The 22,725-nt window shown below is 43.4% G+C and overlaps 1 protein-coding gene across 1 annotated transcript in view; it reads right to left on the bottom strand.

Moving 5' to 3' along the window:
* COL9A3 (collagen type IX alpha 3 chain) overlaps positions 1–22,725 on the bottom strand; it is a 73,536-nt gene that overhangs the window by 24,538 nt on the left and 26,273 nt on the right. The window contains exons 15-24 of the mRNA XM_058178009.1: positions 21,756–21,809; positions 20,508–20,561; positions 16,168–16,221; positions 10,879–10,932; positions 9,164–9,208; positions 7,262–7,315; positions 6,468–6,521; positions 4,319–4,372; positions 3,052–3,123; positions 1,309–1,344 (exon numbers count right to left, since the gene is read on the bottom strand). Of these exons, the coding sequence (XP_058033992.1) occupies positions 1,309–1,344; positions 3,052–3,123; positions 4,319–4,372; positions 6,468–6,521; positions 7,262–7,315; positions 9,164–9,208; positions 10,879–10,932; positions 16,168–16,221; positions 20,508–20,561; positions 21,756–21,809 (531 nt within the window). The remainder of the gene's footprint in view (positions 1–1,308; positions 1,345–3,051; positions 3,124–4,318; positions 4,373–6,467; positions 6,522–7,261; positions 7,316–9,163; positions 9,209–10,878; positions 10,933–16,167; positions 16,222–20,507; positions 20,562–21,755; positions 21,810–22,725) is intronic.

Below are 22,725 nucleotides of genomic sequence, written 5' to 3'. Positions count from 1 at the left end.
GGGAGAGAGAAAAACGGGCCTTCCCCACCAGCCCCCGAGACCCTCCGGGGGCAGGAAACAGCCTGGCGGAGCTGAGCTCGCGTGCCCACCGATATGGCTACGTGTGCCTTCCAGCTCTGTTCTGACTCTGATTCTATCTTTGGGCTGTGGAAGAAATATGGAGAGGCAGAAATTTGGACAAAACTCAACAGCACCATTTTTGTGCGGCTGTTGATAAAAAGAGAGTCGCCAACATGATTGCCAGTGTCCGATGGCGGATATGGCACAAGAAGAGAAATTTAATTAATACACTACCATCTAGTGGTGGTCTGGATATTTGCACCCCAATTATTTTATTTGTTTAATTTTTATGCTGTCCTTCCATAGTAATAGTAATAGAATTTAAGCTTATGTACTGCCCCATAGCACTTTACAGCACTCTCTGCGTAGTTTACAATGTAAGCATTATTTGCATTTTGCCCCCAACAATCTGGGTCCTCACCTTATCGACCTCAGCAGGAAGGAAAGCTTTAATCAACTTTGAGTTCCATTCAGGATCGAACTCCAGGCTGTGGGCAGAGTTTGCCTGCAATTCTGCAGTTTAACCACTGCGTCACCAAGGGCTCCTTCAACGTATTTCACTGTTGAAATATCTTTGCCAAATATGGCAGCTTGTTCAAAGGAAATGAATTCTGGGCCTCTGGTGGCTCAGACTGGTAAGACAGTCTGTTATGAACAGCAGCTGCTTGCAATTACTGCAGGTTCTAGTCCCACCAGGCCCAAGGTTGACTCAGCCTTCCATCCTTTATAAGGTAGGTAAAATGAGGACCCAGATTGTTGGGGGCAATAAGTTGACTTTGTATATAATATAAAAAAGGATGAAGACTATTGCTTGACACAGTGTAAGCCGCCCTGAGTCTTCGGAGAAGGGTGGGATATAAATGCAAATAAAAAAAATTAAAAAAAAATTCAGACTTCGCCCATTGCATCTCACACTTCTTGGTCTGATAGGCATGATTAGAAGCTTTGACTAAAAGAAGACTCTTCGTTCTCCAACACCAGCCCTGCCCCTTTCACGCACGGGTGCAGTGTTGCAACACACCAATCCAAAAGATGGAAGTAGTGTTGCTTTGGGTAACTGTACCATTACACATACGCCGTTATGGGGCATAAACTAATTTTTCGCATCGCAATCAAACCATAATGTGCTTTGGGTGGTTTGTTTATTGGATGAGCCCAGCCACTGAGATTTATTCGGTAAACCATGGATTAGACAAACCATGGTTTAATATGATTTATGCATCCAAAGAATTGAGATCTTTATCTTACCTGGTTACCTTTGGGTCCCGAAACCCCAGTAGGACCCTGGAAACAAATAAAGAAGAAGCATGAAAAAGAAGTGCCACAAATAATTGACCAGCGAGTTACTCAAGCTGCAAGGACACAATATAAATAAGTACCTTTTGGACTAGGTAAGTTTACGTCCGAATGTATTTATTTATTAAATTTGTTTGCCATCCCTCTCGCCCATTGTAAAGTGATTTAAAACAATTTCTCATAACTAATTTTATTGCTTAAATTTAAGGCAGCATTTGGAGCACTTTTGCAATAGATCGGGTTTCTCACCCTTGAAGCAGCGATGAAATCTAAATTTCTTTCCTACCGGTTCTGTGGGCGTGGCTTGGTGGTGAGAGTCATGTGACTGGGTGGGCATGGCTATGTGACTGGGGGATCAAAAGACAGAAACTCACTAACAATGCCCTGCTGGAGCAGGGTTGGAATAGATGACCTCCAGGTCCCTTCTAGCCCTGGATTATCCTCTGAAGCTGCATCTAGTGCCAGGTTTGTAGTCCTTCCTTCCTCTCCTTTTTCCTCTCTCCCTCCATCAGTCCTCAGATGGAGAGTCAACAGCCCCCAGGTCTGGAGGTGGCTGATGAGGAAGAGGAGGAACAGCTGGGTCCAGTGCCTGACGCAGAGGAGAAGGCAGAGGAGAGGAGAGCAGTGGAAATCTGTGGACCGGTCCTTGGGATGAAGGAGCCACCACTGCTAGTGAAGCCCCACCCTAGCTCTGGGGATAAAAGGAAGGGGGCGGCGATGAATAGATGTGGCAGAAAACTATTCATCTTCCCTGTCGGACAGACTTGTTAGCCTGCTGTCAGAGAGAGATCTTTTGCAAGGGCTGCTTGTTCTGGTCTGCCAGCAGCCTGCAGAGTTGGCAACAGAGTCAGACAACGATGAGGCTGAGGAAGAAGGTGGGCCAGTCCTGGAGGCTGAGGAAGGCCCGGATGAGGGCTCTGTGTTGGAGGCAGAGATGGGGCCAGGGTCATCTGGGAGTGATGTGCAGACTCCGGAGCCTCCAGAGGCTGACAGTAGTGAGGCAGAGGAACAGGAGGAGCCTGTTCCTAATGCATGCATGAGAAGAGCTGCCAGAAGGCAAGAGCAGCTCAAGCAAAGAGGACGACTCGGGAATAGGGCCAAGAGATAATTGGCCCCTCCCATAAGGCATAAAAGACCAGCAACAGCGTTTGGGCTCTTTGCCGGAAAACAACATTGATAGCTTTGTCTTGCTGCATTTATTTCTTGTCAGCGTCTTCTGCTTTTGAACTTTTGCCAAGAAAAGCCTTTGGCAGTTTGCCTAATTAGACCAACATTGGTAATAAGACTGAAGAATTGTGTTATGAAGAATTTGCTTTGATTTAGTTTGGACGACGCTGAGAATGAGTTAATTCTCAGCTGTTCTAATAAAGTTTGCTTGCTTTTAAACTGACTGAGTTTACTACTACCTACTTGGGCCTGGGTCACAACACTGCTGGCGCTCCTAATAAAGGAAACATTGATTGATTACAGAGGGTTTGTTGTGTTTGGGGAACTGGGTCAGAACACCATCTGTCCTGCGGCCCAGTTTTGAACAGGCTGCGGCCCGTGAAATTGGGGACTCCTGACTTATATTACAGAATTGATTGAATGAACACATTAAATATTGCAGCCCGACCCAAAAGAATTCTGCATTCATCGAAATAACATTCATCAGAGCCTCATTGGCTCAATTGTTCCCTTTTTCAGAGGATTTACCTGGTCGCCGGATTCACCCCGTAGCCCAGTGGCACCAGGTCGGCCCGGTTCCCCACTCGGTCCGGCACGACCCTGGAAAGTTAAACGAAAAGAGAGAAATAAGAGAGAAAGCTTGAAAAAAAAGGGGGAGAAAGGGATATTTGAATCAAACTGCCTAGTTATCCAAAATCAGCAACATTTCAGAAGGTGGCTTAAAACAGTCTGAAAAGAAACGAAAAAAAAAAAAAACCATCTTAGTCAGCTTTGAATTAAAAAGTTGCTGGTTTGCCACCTGACAAATCTCTATGTTGTAGATTCCTATGAGCCATTTCAGTTTTCGATCTTTCCAGCCCCATTTAGTTTCCCACAACCTGCCTTGTTTACTATTTTCATTTAAGAGTAACAGAGTTGGAAGGGACCTTGGAGGTCATCTAGTCCAACCCCCTCTGCTCACGCGCACCTTATACCTGTTTTTCTTCAAATTTAGCAGTTTTAAGACATATGGATTTCAATTCCCAGAATTCCTCAGCCACAATGGAAATAAGAATGTTGGGAAGACTAAAGAGCAGACTGGACTATTGGATAGATTCTACCTCAGAGTTTCTCAACCTCAGTAACTTTAAGATGTGTGACTTCAATTCCCAGAATTCCTCAGCCAGCCAGATGTGTGGACTTCAATTCCCAGAATTCCTCAGCCACAATGGAAGTAAGAATGTTGGGAAGACTAAAGAGTAGTAGATTGGACTATTGGATAGATTCTACCTCCGTGTTTCTCAACCTCAGTAACTTTAAGACATTTGGACTTCAATTCCCAGAATTCCCCAGCCAGCCAGACGTGTGGACTTCAATTCCCAGAATTCCTCAGCCACAATGGAAATAAGAACGTTGGGAAGACTAAAGAGTAGTAGATTGGACTATTGGATAGATTCTACCTCAGTGTTTCTCAACCTCAATAACTTTAAGACATATGGACTTCAATTCCCAGAATTCCCCAGCCAGCCATGCTTGGCTGGGGAATTCTGGGAGTTTATTTATTTATTTATTTATTTATTTTGTCACAACGTTATATATAAGCACATATAATGAAAGAAAACAATAGGACAGGAACGGTAGGCACTTTTGTGCACTTATGCATGAAGTCCACAAGTCTTAAAGTCGCCTACTTGGTTTGTTGACATCATGAAATCCTTGATAATGCCCCTACAAGCAGGATACAGATACAAATTGCAGTCATCCACCTGGCCTGGGAACAGTTGCCCTTTCCATCCTGAAATTGTCTTTGATTTACCTGGAAACCTCTTACACCTGCTGCTCCCATAGGTCCTTGTAGACCAGGTTGTCCCTACAGGAAAAAAGAGAAATGGGTCAATGAAGAAAGACAGCACCATCTTCAGGAACAACAATTCCAGGGTGACAATATTTTAAGTAACAAAAAAAAGAACATTACAAGTAGTCCTCAACTTACCACCATTTAATTAGTGACCATACAAGGACACTAATTAAATGGTGACTTACAATCAGATCTCACACTTGATGACTTTTGCAGCATCCCCATGGTCACGTGATCAAAATTCGGACGCTTGGTAACTGACTCATGTTTATGACGGTTGCAGGGTGTCCCGAAGTCATGTGATCCCCTTTGGAGACCTTTCGACAAGCAAAATCAATGGGGAAGCCGGATTCACTTAACAACCGTGTGACTAGCTTAATAGCTGCAGTGATTCACTTAACAACCGTGGCAAGAAGGATCGTAAACTGGGACAAACACCGATGGCCTTGATAAAACGTAGTCCTTGGGAAAAAAAGAAGATTATCCAGTTCTGGACTACTGTCAGTTCCATGAGGTAGGCCAGGCCCAGAAATCAAACCCAGAGGAAGGCTGAAATTATTTTATTGATATTGAATAGGAGGTCTCCAAACTTGGCAACTGTGAAGGCTGACTCGTAACGCACCTCTACTCGCAACGTGACAAGGAGAAACGAAGGGAGGGGCAAGGGGAATCCTTGGAATGTATTGGGAGCTGGGAGGGAGGTGAGGAATGTACGTGAGCCGTTGGCAGCCTGAGAAAATCCTGACCCTTCAAGGCCGTGGAATGGGAACCTTCCGAAGGCACAGACTTAAATAAAGTAAAATAAAAAGAATGTGTTGTATTTGGTGGACAATGGACAATGAGTAGCCAAAATGGGGGAAAGGAGAAATTAACAATGCTGTTTTTTGTGGAAAAACCTCAGAGCTAACTTCGCTTCTTCTGTCCTTGTATGGATCTATTAGTAAAGTTATATATACTCTTGGTAAACTAATGTCCCAGGAGTTTTTGCTGCAAATACCAATGGTTGAGAGCAATTTTAAGCCTTGTGGACGTCAACTCTCAGAATTCCCCAGCTAACATGAGAATTCTGAGAGTTGAAGTCCACAAGTCTTAAAGTTCCCAAGTTTGGAGAGCCCTGGGTTAGGATAATAGAATCTTGCATAACTGACTGTGTTTATACCTCCTCCTCCTTATATTTTATTGAATTAGGGAGGTTGAAAAGTGTTTGAATATTACTGCATATTTCGGAGTATAAGACGCATCAGAGTATGAGACGCACCTTAGTTTTTGGGGAGGAAAATAAGAAAAAAGCTGATTGGCAGGTGGATCAGCCTCCCGGAATACCCCCAATCAGCTGTTCTCAGAGGTGAATTTTAGCAAAATTGGTTGTGAGCTCTGTACCTTACTTTTTTTTCTGCCTCTAAAACTTCTGAAACTCTGTTTCAAAAAAAAAATTTTTTTTTCTGCCTCTGAAAGCCTCTGAAACAGCTTCAGAAAAAAAGCCTCTGAAGCTCTTTTTGGGGGCTTCTTTTCTGAAGCTTCTTTTCTGATTTATCAGCCTCTGAAACCTCCGTTTGAGAAGCTGGGCAGGGCTACATTTGGATTTTCTTTTTGAGGGAAAAATGGTGTGTTTTATACTCCAAAAAATACAGTAGTAGCTCAAGTTGATAGTTAGGCTGTTGGTTTGTGCTCCCAGCTTGGCAATTTGGTTGCAAAACGTTTCGTCACAATTTGAAGAGACATTGTCAGTGCGTTTTGAGTTGTCAACTCAACTCAAAGTCACTGATGATGTCTCCTCGAATGGTGATGAAACGTTTTGCAACCAAATTGCCAAGCTCGGAGCTCAAACCAACAGCCAAATTAGGGAGGTGTCAGGATTGCTTCCAAATGTTATCTGGATATTCTGTACTTAAAAATTCTTTCATCCCTTGTTGTCTTGGCAACGGAGCTTACACATCACTGTCAAGGCCATCTTCCTTAGCCCACAGCTATAGGTTTGAAACATCTTGGAGCAGCAATCTAAATTTGTTATGATCACCAGGGTCACAGATGGAGCTTGTTCAGTTTTTTGAGTGCCATAATAGTGAGTTTGGATCTTACAAATGGAATGATTAGAGTAGTTACTTACAGGAGCTCCTCTTGGGCCAGGTTCACCTCTTTCCCCAGGGACACCTTGATTTCCCTAGAAAGACAAATGCAAAATGCAAAAAAACAATGGCTACCAACCTGCCTTCCATTGAGGACCTGTATACTACATGAGTCAAAAAGAGGCTGTGAAAATATTTACAGATCCCTCACATCCTGGACATAAATTGTTTCAACTTCTACCCTCAAAACGACGCTATAGAGCACTGCAAACCAAAACAGCTAGACACAAGAACAGTTTTTTCCCCAACACCCTCACTCTGCTAAACAAATAATTTCCTCAACACTATCAAACTAAGTCTGCACTACTATTAATCTCATCGTTCCCATCACCCATCTCCTTTCACTTATGACTGCATGACTGTAACTTTGTTGCTTGTATCCTTATGATTTATATTGATATTGATTGTTTCCTGATTGCTTATTTGTACCCTATGACTATCATTAAGTGTTGTAAGTGTTGTACCTTGATGAAGGTATCTTTTCTTTTATGTACACTGAGAGCATATACACCAAGACAAGCTCCTTGTGTATCCAATCATACTTGGCCAATAAGGAATTCTATTCTATTCTATTCTATTCTATTCTATTCTATTCTATTCTATTCTATTCTATTCTATTCTATTCTATTCTATTCTATTCTATTCTAAAATTGTTGATTCTGTGTTTTCCATGAGTCTAACCCAGGATAATCCAAATGTGATAGGACAACAGCTTAAATGTCTCATTAGAGATAGAGAGAGAGAAATATTGAACAAATATTGGGGAGATACTTACAGGTACACCTGGTTCTCCTGAAGGACCAGACTCTCCCATTTCTCCAGGGCTTCCCTTTGGGAAAAAGAGGAAGGAAAAAAATGAATGAATGAATGAATGAATAATAATAAAATGAATGAGTTGAAGGAAAGCGAATGAATGAATTGAAGGAAAATGAAAAATGAATGAAGAAAAATGAATGAATGAATGTATGAATGAATTTATGGAGGTGTCAAAATTGACTTATTTGGTTGTTTTACGATTTTGCTTAAGATTCATTTTCAAATCAGAGATTATGTTTTATAATTTTATTTTATAATAACAAATAAGTGTTTTCTGAATTAATGATTTGATAAATAGATTTATTTAAGATTGTAGAAATATTGTATATGTTGTTAAACTTAAGAGTTATATATCGGTTATGTTACGTTTAACTTATAGTAAGGGATTACCTGATTATATATTAGTATCTGCATTGAGAAAAATTGGAAGTCTTTCTTTTTAATATTTTTTTATCTTGGGCAATAAAGAATTCTATTCTATTCTATTCTTTTTTTTTTCTTTCTCTTTTCACATTTTAACCCTTTTGGTTCCCTCTTACCCTTTTCCAGTTATTTTGTATTTTATCTTGTTTTGAAATTTAATAAAGTTGTTTAAAATGGAAAAGGAGAAAGGACCTTCCCCAAGTCGTTGTGGCTTTCTTTGAGCCTCCGAGAGGGCAAAAACGGGTTGCAGAGGCCCTCCAGAGGCCAGAAACGAGTCCATTCCGGATCTCCAGGACTTCCAGGAGGCCCATTTTTCATCCTCCCCAGGCTGTAGAGGCTTTCCTCCAGCCTCCGGGAGGACGAAAACAGCCTCCCCTGACTTCGGAGGCCCTCCGGAGGTTGGAAACGGGCTCATTTCCAGACTTCTGGAACTTCCGGGAGGCCCATTTTTCACCCTCCCAGAGCCTCCATGCGGGCCCTGCACTTACCTGGCATCCAAAATGGGTCACATGAAGACTCCTGGGAGGGGCGGGTGGGGTGGGTGGGGCCAACCAGTCCTTGCAACTACCAGTTCGGCGAAGCCGATGTAAAATTAGCATCCAGTTTGCCTGAACCAGTTTGAACCAGCTGAATCCCACCCCTGGTGTAGATGCAGGGTATATTGTGCCACCTCTCCTCTTAAGGAGGTCCATCTAGTGGGACCAAGAAGAAGGATCTTCTCTGTGGTGGCTCCCTCCCTGTGGAACAGCAATCCTGTGGACATAAGTTTGGCCCCCACTTTAGCACTCTTTGTATAGAACGTGAAGGATGTGTGTTTGTGTTTTATTTTTATAGTTATAATGTACACTGAAGATGGCATTTAATTTCGTTGTACGAGGTATAATGACAATAAAGTAAACTAAAACTAAACAAGGCCCTGAAGACATGTTCTGCCAATGGGTCTTGGGACTCCAAAGTAATATGGAGCCAGTGGTGAAATCTGAGCTGGTTTACTAATGGTTCACTGGACGTGCATGCACGCTGAGCACCAAACGCACACTGCGCACTAAACACGTGCTGTGTGTGCATGTGTAGTGCACACCAAAAGGAGATTTGGGAAGGTAAGTAGAACAGAGGAGGGGGGGGATCAGCTGTACCACGCGATTTAGCTTCCTGCTTCTAGCAAAGCTAAACCGCGCAGCACAGCTGATCGTTGGAAATACCAGTTCAAAAGAACCGGTAGCTTTTTTAAACTACCGGTTCGCCCAAACAGGAGCGAAGCATTTCACCCCTGTATGGAGCCCATCAACAGGTTGATTTGATTGTTGTCACCAGGGAGGTGGGAATTTGGGTTTTCAATGGGGTTTTATCTCTGTAAACTACCCAGATTCACCGTGAGTGAATTGAACGGCCATGTACATTTTGTTAATATAATAATAATATAGCATGATTTACTTACAGGTTGGCCCTTTTCTCCTTTAGTGCCTGCGCTCCCAGGTAGTCCCTGATAGGGGGAAAAAGAGTCACTAATATTGAAAAACAGAGTCCATAAATATATTTATGATGTCTTCTTCCCAAGACCAAATATTCATAAAAGAATAGCTTGTGTACTCAGGGTACACAAAGTAAGCATCCAGACCTGGACATAAGTAAATGCTAGAATAACTTCCAGTTTTATGGGCTACCAACCTCAACAATTTCATCAAGGATGATCAATCTTCTCCTCTTCCACCTCCTTTTAATGTCAGCCTTCCTTATCCCTCAAGTTCCTATATGTCCATGGAGATTGTCAATTATCCAGATCATGGTTGTCCCAAAACTGCTTTTCCAAAAGGCAACTGACTTTCTTGAGTTTTTTTGTCCTTGGTTTTTTCGCTTTTGAATAGAATAGAATAACAAAGTTGGTATGGACCTTGGAGGTCTTCTAATCCAATGCCTTGCTTAGGCAGGAAACCCTACATCATTTCAATCTCTTCTTAAAAACTTCCAGTGTTGGAGTATTCATAACTTCTCGAGGCAAGTTGTTCCACTTATTGATTGTTCTAACTGTCAGGAAATTTCTCCTTAGTTCTAACTTGCTTCTCTCCTTGATTAGTTTCCACCCATTGCTTCTTGTCCTTCCCTCAGGTGCATTGGAGAATAGCTTGACTCCCTCTTCTTTGTGGCAGCCCCTGAGATATTGGAACACTGCTATCATGTCTCCCCTGGTCCTTCTTTTCATTAAACTAGACATACTCAGTTCCTGCAACCGTTCTTCATGTTTTAGTCTCCAGTCCCCTAATCATATTTGTTGCTCTTCCCTGCATTCTTTCTACAACTGAAGAAGCTTCTTGGATGAGAAGCGAAATGTTTTAAAAAAAAACAACCAAGAAATTCCAGCTGCCTTTTGGAAAAGCACATTTGGGACTCAAGTCCTCTAATTCCCCAACCAATATGGATTGTGGGGAAGATGATGGAAATCTAATATATTTGGCGGACACCTGGTTGGGGAAGCCTGTTCTATCCACTCCAGTTCTCAATTCCTTCCTGCTTATAGCATGATTATGGGAGGCCATCAAGGGTTGGAGGTTTTTCTGGGATTCCTACACAGCCCTTCCTACTCCTACAGAAAGATGGAGTAGGAATCAAAGTAATAAGAAAGTGGAAATGCTCTCTGGATATAATAGTATGTTGTAAGATAGGGTCCCCTCTTCCTACAACTGGAAATCGAATCAAAAGTAAAATGGGATGGGAATGAAAACAACAAATACACAGGCAATTGCCACGTTTTTAGGTCCCTGGAAATCAGCAGTGTTTCTCCCTCTTGGCAACTGGAAGAGACATGTACTTCAATTCCCAGAATTCCTCAACCAGCATGGCTGGCTGCGGAATTCTGGGAGTTGAAGTCTACACCTTTTCCAGCTGTCAAGGATAAGACACAGTGCACTGGAGCAGGAGTCTCCAACCTTGACAACTTTAAGACATGTGGACTTTAGCTTCCAGAATTCCTCAGCCAGCTTTGCTGTCTTAAAGCTAAAGTCTTAAAGTTGCCAAGGTTGGAGACCCCTGTAATAGAGGATACCAATCTCTCTGCAGAATAGTTTATTTGACCTCTAAGAAGTCAGAGATGTATCAAGAGAAGGTGCAAATCACCCTGATATCTTTTTGATCTACATTTTATGAAAGAAAACTTACAGGGAGTCCATGAGGGCCTTTCTCCCCAGGAGCACCAGAACGACCAGCAGTGCCCTAAGAATGAAAAGAAATTATGATGTGTAAATTTCTAATGACTATTACAGACAATATTAAGAGTTTGCTTTAATACGATGACAATCCATTCTCCTATTTTTATTAAACCTTCCTTCCTCCCTCCCTCCCTCCCTCCCATACCCCACTCCTTTGCAAGAAAGAAAGGTGCCCAAGTTGACTAACTCTTGTTGGAATTCCTTCTTGGAATGTATTTCTACGCCATAACTACAGTAGCATTCAGCCAGTAGATGGCAATATTTACAAGTTTGGATCTATGGTGTATAAATACTCTATAATCTTTTTTTCTAAGTAGAGTTTCCTGTTATATTAAATAGCTGAGCAGTAAAGCACATGGTGACAATATTTACAAGTTTGGATCTATGGTGTATATATACTCTATAATCTTTTTTTCTCAGTAGGGTTTCCTGTTATATTAAATAGCTGAGCAGTAAAGCACATGGTGACAATATTTACAAGTTTGGATCTATGGTGTATATATACTCTATAATCTTTTTTTCTCAGTAGGGTTTCCTGTTATATTAAATAGCTGAGCAGTAAAGCACATGGTGACTGTACTCTTTGTTTACTTTGTGTGATGCTTTATATAAACAGAATTTCCAACGTCCTCAACTCCATAGTCTCTACTCAAAATCCCAAAATCTTCAACCAAATACTGTCTACTATTGACCTCACCCCATTCCTAAGAGGACTATAAGGGGCGTGCATAAGAGCACAAAAGTGCCTACCGTTCCTGTCCTATTGTTCTATTCATTATATCAAATTAATATAGTTGATGCATATATTTTTTTACTTATATATATATTCTTCAAGATATGTTTTATCTATGACAATTGTTTATGTATACTGTTGTGACAAAAAGAAATAAAAAAAAAAACTTGCTATCACAATTGGGACCAGAATGTCCATTGCTAAGCAGAGCAGTAAAGTGAGTCACGTCCAATTTACAACATCTTTGCCATGGTTAAGTGAATCACAGCAGTTCTTAAGTGAATCATGCGATTGTTAACCAAATCCAGCTTTTCCCATTGACTTTGCTTGTAGGAAGCCAGCTGGAGAGATCACAAATGTGATCACATGACTCCAGGATGCTGCAATTGTTGTACATATATGCTGATTGCCAAGTGCTCGAATTTTGATTACACACTCCGGGGATGCTGCATCAGCCATTAATGTGATGACCAGTCGTAAGTTCCTTTTTTCAGTGCCATTGTAAGTTTTAACCATTTCTAAACAAATGGTTGTAAGTTGAGGACTGTCATGCCCTCATTGGAGCCTGAATCTGCAGAGGAAGATGAGCTAGCACTGGAGTCAATGGTGATCAAGGAGGTGGCATCATTGGCTTCAGAAGAATATGGGGAGGAGCAGGCCGAGTCAGGCAGGGCCTTTCAGGATTGGGATGACTTGTAGGCAGGGAGCAACGGGGGCAGGATGACTGAGAGAGGCTAAGCAGTGAACATGAGAGACAGAGCTCATGCGATGAGCAAGAACCACCCCCTCCTGATCCTCGAGCACAGAGAGTGGAGAGAAGGCAGGAACACCGCAGGCTGACCCGACAACTCGGGAGGAAAGTGCCTCTCGCTCCTCTTCACAAGGCACACCTGGGGACTGACATTTAAGGAGACGCTGTGGGGAGGGGCATTTGTCAGGAACAAATGCTGAATTCATGGAGTGTTGTGTGCTGTTGCCGATGTTGGATGTTTCCTGGACCTCTTGCTTTATTTCTTGCTTCCTGGATGAATTGCCTTGTTCCTCTGCTTCCTGGACTCATTGACTTATTCCATTGCCCTGCTGGATTTCTTGCTTTATAGCCGTTGTGCTCATAGCATTATGCTGGATTACATGCGGCTAGAGGCTGCTGCAGGGGTGTGTGTGTGTGATTACTTTGCTCTCAGACTTGCCAGAAATGGGGGACCGTTTGGGGGACAGTTGGAGCAATAACTATCAGTTATTTGAACTATCAGCTGACTGTATTGCCTCTGTGCTGTGTCCCTGGCCATCACAAAGACCACCTGTATCACAATACTAGATAACACAGTATCAACAGTAGAGACCTTCAAATTTCTAGGTTCTACCATATTGCAAGATCTAAAATGGACAGCTAACATCAAAAATGTCATCAAAAAAGCACAACAAAGAATGTTCTTTCTGTGCAAACTCAGAAAGCTCAAACTGCCCAAGGAGCTGCTGATCCAGTTCTACAGAGGAATTATTGAGTCCGTCATCTGCACCTCTATAACTGTCTGATTTGGTTCTGAAACCCAACAAGACAGACATAGACTTCAGAGGATCATTAGAACTGCAGAAAAAACAATTGTTACCAACCTGCCTTCCATGGAGGACCTGTATACTGCATGAGTCAAAAAGAAGTCTGTGAAAATATTTACAGACCCCTCACATCCAGGACATAAACTGTTTCAACTCCTACCCTCAAAACGACGCTATAGAGCACTGCACACCAGAACAACTAGACACAAGAACAGTTTTTCCCCCAACACCCTCACTCTGCTAAACAAATAATACCCTCAACACTGTCAAACTATTTACTTAAATCTGCACTACTATTAATCTTCTCATCGTTCCCATCACCCACCTCCTTCCACTTATGACTGTATGACTATAACTTGTTGCTGGCAATCCTTATGATTTATATTGCTATATTGATCATCAATTGTGTTGTAAATGTTGTACCTTGATGAACGTATCTTTTCTTTTATGTACACTGAGAGCATATGCACCAAGACAAATTCCTTGTGTGTCCAATCACACTTGGCCAATAAAAATTCTATTCTATTCTATTCTATGACTCTAACTTTGTTGCTTGTATCCTTACAATTTATACTGTAATTGATTGTTTCCTGATTGCTTATTTCATTAAGTGTTGTACCTTATGATTCCTGACGAATGCATCTTGTCTCTTTATGTACACTGAGAGCATAGGCACCAAGACAAATTTCTTGTGTGTCCAATAACACTTGGCCAATAAAAAAATTCTATTCTATTCTATTCTATTCTATTCTATTCTATTCTATTCTATTCTATTCTATTCTATTCTATTCTATTCTATTCCGTATTTATATGATATTTAAACTGAGTGTAAATTAGAGAACTACTTTGAAACCTGGAAAATTCGATGTTTGGGTTAAGGAAAATGCCTGAATGTTCCTGCCTCTAAGATTAGAGGAAAAAAAGGCAATTATTGGATTTCTGCTCTCTTTTACACCAAAAAACATGGTAATTGCACACGTAGGAAAGTCTTCTCAAATCCCTTATCGTTTGATTCCAAAACACAACATTTACAAGCTGCGGAAGGCTGCTTGGGTTTTGTATACACATCAGCACAAACCAAATGGGAGTTTAACAAATGAAAAACGTAATGAAACAAAACATTGAAAAATGAGAAAAATGCAAAACAGTTCCCCACCACCCGCTTCATTAATGTCAGAGTAAAAAATTGCCGGCTCCAGTGAGTTTTAAAGGTCTTTTTTGTAAAAGTTCTGTCAACAACAGTGCACGCTGTTCCGATCCATTACAAAAACATTTTATAAACAGGTTCGCAAACAACAGACTTCAATGCATTTTGTAAATAAATCTTGTGCATCTATGTGCAAGTGAACATGTAAAATTGCAGTCTTACCGTATATACTCGAATATAAGCCGATCCGAGTATAAGCCGAGGTCCCCAATTTTACCCCAAAAACTGGGGTAAACTGGGGACTCGAGTATAAGCCGAGGGTGGGAAATGAGGCAGCTACCGGTTGGGGAAACCCTCCCTCCCTCAGCTGAGAAGGCTGGCGGCTCCCCGCCCGCCTCTCACTGCACCGCAGGGCTTCCCAGCGCGTCCGGTAAAATGTGAAAAAAGGAAAAACAAAACTCAGTATAAGCCGTATATACTCGAGTATAAGCGAGGGCTTAAAAAACAAAACCTCGAGTATAAGCCGTATAGACCCGAGTATAAGCCGAGGGGACGTTTTTCAGCACAAAAAACGTGCTGAAAAACTCGGCTTATACTCGAGTATATACGGTATTTATTTTAAGATGCCCCCATTTTCAATTATCTGCTCTGGCAGTTTGTATTAATAGACAAGCATACAAGCATAGATGTATAACCAAATCTTGGCTCAAGAATTAATGCTTGCACTTTAAGCTCACTTGGGAAAGTGATGTCACGTCTGCACATCCTTCATTTTATTTTTATCGTGAGTTTTAGCCAAAGCATGAGGAGGAATGACTAAATCTAAGACAGAAACACCAAGTGGACGGATTGTTGGTTGGAACCAGTAATGATAAATGAGAACTGAGGGATCCTTGATACTCTCTCTGAGCCTGGTTGTTTTCATGCAACGTTTCATTACCCAACTAGGTAACATCATCGGTGCAGCAGGAAGAGTGGGGAGGAGAGAGGAGAGGAGGAGGAGGAGGAGGAGGAGGAGGAGGAGGAGGACTGGGGTTTGCTCTGTTTTATATACTAGTGATTTGCTTTTTCAGTTCTTTGATTAGCTCAGAGAGCATCAAGGATCCCCCAGTCTTCCTCCTCCTCGCCGCCTCCTCCTCCTCCTCCTCCTTCTCTCCTCTCCTTCCTTCCTTCCTTCCTTCCTTCCGTCCTCCCCTTCCTTCCTTCCACCCCTTCCTTCCTTCCTTCCTTCCATCCTCCTTCCTTCCTTCCTTCCTCCCCTTCCTTCCTTCCTTCCACCCCCTCCTTCCTTCCTTCCCCTCCTTCCTTCCCCTTCCTTCCTTCCTTTCTTCCTTCCTTCCTTCCTTCCTTCCCCTTCCTTCCTTCCTTCCTTTCTTCCTCCCCTCCCTACCTGCCTGCCTTCCCTTCCTTCCTTCCTTCCTTCCTTCCTTCCTTCCTTCCTTCCTTCCTTCCTTCCTTCCTTCCTTCCTTCCTTCCTTCCTTCCTTCCCTTCCCTCCCCCCTCTCTCCCTCCCCTTTCCTGCCTGTCTGCCTGCCTGCCTGCAAATCTCACTCCCTATTAGTTCTGATGATGTTACTTAGTTAGGTCATGAAATGTATAACAGAATAACGGAGTTGGAAGGGACCTGTGAGATCTTCTAGTCCAACCTCTTGCTCAAGCAGGAAACTCTAGTCTATACCATTTCAGGCAAAGGGTTGTCCAAAATCAACCAAGCTCAGAGAGGACCCCTCCTATCAATCCTGACCTACAAATATTCTCCTTTATAAGTAAGAACTTGAAGACTTTTAAATAGGGCTACAAACCTTCTCACCATCGAGTCCAGGTGCTCCGTCTCTCCCATTTTTTCCAGGTAGGCCCTGAAACAGCCAAACAGGATGCATAGGCAGAAAGAAAGATTTACGGATGGAACGTATAGGTTTATTATTTATTTTTTTAAATACAATTGAATAAAATTTATTTCTTATTATAAAAAAAGATGCTGAGACGTTGGAAAGCGTGCAGAGAAGAGCAATGAAGATGATCGGAGTTCTGGAGGCTCAACTGTATGACAAAGAGTTGGGAAAGCAACAGATCACATTGATTGAATCCAGACCAGAGGTGGGTTTCAGCAGGTTCTGACCAGTTCTGGAGAACCAGTAGTGGAAATTTTGAGTAGTTCAGAGAAATCTGACTAGCTCCACCCCCATCTATTCTCTGCCGCCCCAGTCCCAGCTGATCGGGAAGAAATGGGGATTTTTCAGTATCCTTCCCCTGGAGTCGGGTGGGAATGGAGATTTTACAGTATCCTTTTTACAATTTTACAGTATCCTTCCCCTGCCACGCCCACCAAGCCACACCCATAGAACTGGCAGTAAAAATTTTTGAAACCCACCACTGATCGAGACGTATGTTGCTAGTCCTCAAATTACGATCACAGTTGAGCCCAAAATTTCTGTTGCTAAACAAGCCAGTTGTTAAGCAGGTTTTACCCCGTTTTACGACTTTTCTTGCCACAGTAATTAAGTGGATCAAGGTGCCGTTGTTATATTGGTAACACTTCAAACGGCTTCTAAACAAACAACCGTTTGCTTAAGGACCGTTTGAAGTTACAGTGGCACTTAGAAAAATGACCGTTTTTAACAGTTACGATCATGGCAGCATTGCCCGTGGCCACATGATCAAATTCTGACTAGCAAAATCCACGGGGAAGCCAGATTCACTTAGCAACCGCGATACTCACTTAACAACTGCAGTGATTCACTTACCAACCGTGGTAAGAAAGGTATCTTTCGGTACCTATCGATACCTTTCGGTATCTAACGGTGGTAAGAAAAATCGTAAAATGGGGCCAAACCCGCTTAGCAACAGTATTGCTTAGCAATGGAAATTTTGGGCTCTGTTATGGTCGTAAATGAAGGAGTGCCACGGGATGGAGTCACTAGAGCCGTGATAGAGAACCTAAGGCACGTGAGCCCAAAGTGGCATGTGAAGCCATGTCGCACGGCACGCACGGCCTTGCCTGCTTGTCTTCAGGGTTTCTGACGTGCATGTGCATGTGATGATCAGCTGCCCTTTGCATGCACGGCAGCCAGCTGATTGTGCACCTGCGTGCCAGAACCCGAAAGATTGGCTTTCCCGGAGCGCGATATTTTCACGCTTGTGGCAGTGCTAAGAACCGGTTTGTGCATGCGCCCTGGCCAGCTGATCGTCGGGCGCGCATGTGCGCTAGAACCCAGAAGTTTGGCTTTCCTGGAGCGCGGCCCCGATGAGAGAGCGTGTATGTGTGCGATATTTCCGCGTGACCTTTTCGGCACTCGGAAAAAGAAAACAGCCACTGTTTCGCCATCACTCCACTAGAGTAGGGGTCTCCAACCTTGGCAACTTTAAGACTTGTGGACTTCAACTCCCAGAATTCCTCAGCCAGCAAGGCTGGCTGAGGAATTCTGGGAGTTGAAGTCCACAAGTCTTAAAGTTGCCAAGGTTGGAGACCCCTGCCCTAAGCCACCTTTATATACTCTTCCCAAGCAAGTTTCAACCACCACTGCTGAAAATCTGTGCCATGGATTCACATTATGTTGAATTATGTGGATTACAAGGAACAGTAGCGTTAAATATTAGCAGAAAATGAATTGTGCTGAAAAGGGAGCACTTTGTGTGCGCTCTTCAGGACTGCAGCCAGGAAGAGGAGCTGCCCAGGGGGCATGCGCGCGCCGGATAAGGTACTTCCGGTTTCCGTCCCACGCATGCATGCCAGCCAGCTTTCCGGTTACTGCCGTGCATGCGCAAGCACCGATCAGCTGGCTGGCGGGCATGCCCACGCTGGAAAACGGAAGAGCAGCTCCTCCGATTTCCAGCACTGCCTCCCACACAAAGGTCAGCTGATCGTCGCTTGTGCATGCATGCCAGAAACTCGAAAGAGAAACGGGCGATGCCACGTATGCCAGGCGACATGGCTACGCGTGCCACTTTGAGCACACATGCCATAGATTCTCTGTCTCAGTTTTATATTCATCCACTGAAATTGCCTTTCATTTCCTCAGATTTGGGGAAATCTAAGGAAAATTGTCTGAATTCATGACTAAAAGCCTTCTAAGCTGCATATAGCACTTTCCCCCTTCCATTAACGTAATTCAAAGTCACTTGAATCTCCTGATTTTTCCAGAGTGCTTTTTATTTAAAACACAGTAGCTATAGAAACAGAACAAACAGCCATTCTTGATTCTTGATAGCAGATAATTCTGCTCTCATATTCTGCTAGATATTTTGATTCTACTACAATTGAAAACGCTCTGGGGATGAGATTTCAGGGTGATGATATATATTCTCTTTTGTGAGAACCAGGTGAGGCAATTTTCACTAAGCCAAACTATTCAGCTGCTGCAGCGGTGATTAAAATTATGTCTTCTATATTTGCGTGTTTCATTTGCACTTTTCTCTCTGACGTTAGCCATGAGTACACCAGTTAGTCATCATACTTCTTATTATCCCAAGAATATAAGGAAAGAAATTAAATGTGGCTTAGAACCTTGTTTATTTATTTTTGGTGTTTTATTATTGTTTTTAAAAGTGTTTTTTTAAATTGTTTTAAATGTGTGCGTTTTGGAATTGTAAGCCATCCAGAGTCACCGATCGAGATGGGCAACTATAGAAATTGAATGAATAAATAATTGTCTATCTGTCTGCACTTCAGGCTGAGGAATTCTGGGAGTTGAAGTCCACCTATCTTACAGTTTGGGATTGCACCCGAGGCACCTGTTACTATTGATACTACCCTTGCTTGCCTTTGCCACAGTCGTTCTATTTCTATTTGTAGCTCTTTGTATTTTGTCATCTTCTCCAATTCTTTCTCTTCTCTTCTGCTGTCTCCAGGCACTGCCACATCCCCTAGCCAGACTTTTTTGTCTTTCTTATTCTTCCTTATTCCACGACAACTAAGTCTGGATAGGGGATGTGGCAGTGCCTGGAGACAGCAGAATAGAATTATCAACATCATCATCATCGTCACATGGGTTAGGGTCGGGGTAAAATCTGAATCTGTTTGCTACCGGTTCACTGGCCGCGCATGCGTGTTGCGTGCCAAGCACATGCTGCATGCACATGCATAGTGCACACCAAATGCACGCTGCGCATTTGAACCGGCAGTTTAAAAACCTACCGGTTCAGTCAAACCGGTAGTTAAAAAAAGCTACGATCTAACAATCACCTGTGTCGTGTGGTTTAGCTTTGCTAGAAAGCAGGATTTCCTAAACTGCGCACCACAGCTTATTCCCCACCCCCCCCACTCTCGCTGTTCTACTTACCTTTCCAAGCCTCCTTTTGGTGTGTTTTTACTGCTGGTTCGACCGAACCCATAGTTTTTATCGCTACCGGTTCTCCTGAACCTGTTCTGTCCCCCCTTCACCTCCGTCTGAGTGATGGCTTAATTAGCCGGCACTATCAGTTCTGGCAACAGAATAGCGAGCATCTGCCAAGTGTCTCTGTTATCTCCCTCGATGCCAATGACTCACCCAGGAACAAACTTCAGCTCTTAGTTAATCAGTTGATTTGCCTGCTATGAAGAGGCACAGCAGTTCTTACTGCCTTTTATATCCTGTGGGGTGTGGCTCCATGACTCAGCACTTCCTAGGCCTGCCCTACCCCTGCTTCTGTTGTTCCCTCCTCTCCTGCCTACGAAACCTAGGGTCCAACCAAGCCTGATTGCCATCAGCTGGGTCTGAAGGTGTGGCCTGTGGGAGGGAAGAGTCAGGGGACGGAGGCCTTGTTATCTCTTCCACCTGGCCTGCTTCTGGCTCCTGGAGCTGAGCCAGGGAAGCCGGTGCTCCCGAGGTAAGTCCTGATGGCCCTTTCCCCTCACTTTCCAAGTCACTTTCTGGCAGGAGGCCCGGCTCGGGGGCCGCAGACACAACAGAACCGGAGCGAACCGGTAGCATTTCACCCCTATGTGTTGGAAAGGAAGCTGTAGACTTAGTAAGTTGTATGTGCAGGTAATGACATCAACTCATCATCTAGCTTAATTTGTGGCGGGGGCAGGGGGACACACAGCATCATTTGTATTCGCTTAAACTAGATGCAGGTTCTCTGTGTTGTGTGAACTCAACCCGCAGGTTGTTAAATATGTTTGCAATGCACAGTCAGCAAGGAATTTGGTATAAAAATGGCTTACAGGTTCTCCGCGAGGCCCAGCGCTCCCAGCAGCTCCGATTGGACCTGGTGGACCCTGGAAAAAGAAAACAAGAGAATTTTCTAGAAGACATCAATGACACCCAAGGAAGACCAATCAAGTCCTTTAGCAAGGCACTGCATACAGATCGTCCTCGATTTATGAACGCAATTGAGCCCAAAATTTATTTTGCTAAGCCAGACAGTTGTTAAGTGAATCATTGCCCCATTTTATGACCTCTCTTGACACAGTTGTTAAATGAATCACTGCACTGGGCGATTCAATTCCTTGCACAGAAAGAAAGAGCAAATATGCTGGCTCTGTAAACCGCTTAGAGAGGGCTGTAAAGCAGAGATGGGTTTCAGCAGGTACTGACCAGTTCTGGAGAACCAGTAGCGGAAATTTTGTGTAGTTCGGAGAACCGATAGTAAAAATTCTGACTGGCCCCACCCCCATCTATTCTCTACCTCCCGAGTCCCAGCTGATTGGAAGGAAATGGGGATTTTGCAGTATCCTTCCTCTGACACACCCACCAAGCCACGCCCACCAAGCCATGTCACACCCACCAAGCCACACCCACAGAACCAGTAGTAAAAAAATTTGAAACCCACCACTGCTGTAAAGCAGTACGAAGTGGTATATAAGTCTAAGAGCTATTGCTATTTAGCGACATAGCTACAGTACATAGCTAATTTCATACAACGTACTACATTAGACTTAAATAGTCCAGAGTCGCTGAAAGCTGGGCAGGGTATAAATGTAACAGGTAGCCCTTGACTTATGACCTCAGTCGAGGCCAAAATTTCTGTTGCTAAGTGAAGCATTTGTTACACGAGTTTTGCCCCGTTTTACAACCTTCCTTGTTGCAGTTGTTCAGTGAATCACTGAAGTCAGTAACCAGGTTTTTAAGTGAATCTGACTTCTCCATTGACTTTGCTGGACCGAAGGTCGCAAGAGCGGATCACGTGACCCCAGAGCACTAAAACTGTCATAAATACATACCAGTTGCCAAGCGTCTGAATTTTGATCATGTGACCATAGGGATGCTGCAATGGTTGTAAGTGTGAAAAACGGTCATAAGTCACTTTTTTCAGTGCTGTTGTAACTTTGAACGGCCACTAAGTGAACTGTTTTAAGTCAAGGACTACCTGTGTTGCTTATCCCTAAAGCAAGTAACTTGATAGGCACATAACACAGGCCACTTTAAACAACACCAACACACATAGAAAGCTAGAATTACACCATACTTACCGAATCGCCCTTTGGACCTCGAAAACCTTGATGGCCTCTGTCACCACGGGACCCCTGAAATGATTAAACGGAATCCATTACACATCACCTCTTCCCCCTATGTTGTGGTCCGCCAGCAGCCTGCGGAGCTGACAACAGAATCAGACAGCAATGAGGCTGAGGAAGAACATGGGCCAGTCTTGGAGGCTGGGGAAGGCCCGGATGAGGACTCTGCGTCGGAGCTGAGGTGGGGCCAGGGCCATCGGGGAGTGATGTGCGGACTCCAGAGCCTCCAGAGGCTGACAGTAGTGAGGCAGAGGAACAGGAGGAGCCTGTTCCTAATGCATGCATGAGAAGAGCTGCCAGAAGGCAAGAGCAGCTCACGCAAAGAGGATGACTCGGCAGTAGGGCCAAGAGATGATTGGCCCCTCCCATAAGGCTTAAAAGACCAGCAACGGCGTTTGGACTCTTTGCCGGAAAACAACATTGATAGCTTTGTCTTGTTGCATTTGTTTTGTATGGGTCTTCTGAACTTTTGCCAAGAAAGGCCTTTGGCAGTTTGCCTAACTGGACCAAGGTTGGTGATAGGACTGAGGAATTTGTGTTGGGAAGAATTTGCTTTAGTTTAGTTGAACTATGTTGAGAATGAGTTAATTCTCAGCTGTTCTAATAAAGTTTGTTTGTTTTTACACTGACTGAGTTTCCTACTGCCTACTTGGGTCACAACACCCTAGTACCAGCCGATCTCTTGATTTACCCCGAAGTAAAACAATATGTGTCCTTCTGAGAGCACGGCGTTCTAATCAGAGCTTTAAGTTTTCTTGCAGATGTTTCATTACCAGACTAGGTAACGTCATCAGTGAGGGTGAGTGTTGGGTTGGCTCCTTGTTTATATATGTTGGATTGACCTGTCAGTGTTGGTGGGGATCTCTAAGGAGATTCTCAATCATTCAGGTCCTAGTTGTCCGTAAGGTGCTTTTTAAATGGCAAC

Source organism: Ahaetulla prasina, chromosome 3 (assembly GCF_028640845.1).
Source record: "Ahaetulla prasina isolate Xishuangbanna chromosome 3, ASM2864084v1, whole genome shotgun sequence".
NCBI classification, from domain to species: domain Eukaryota; kingdom Metazoa; phylum Chordata; class Lepidosauria; order Squamata; family Colubridae; genus Ahaetulla; species Ahaetulla prasina.
The sequence above is the reverse complement of the archived record's forward strand: the minus strand, read 5'-3'. Positions and strand labels throughout refer to the sequence as shown.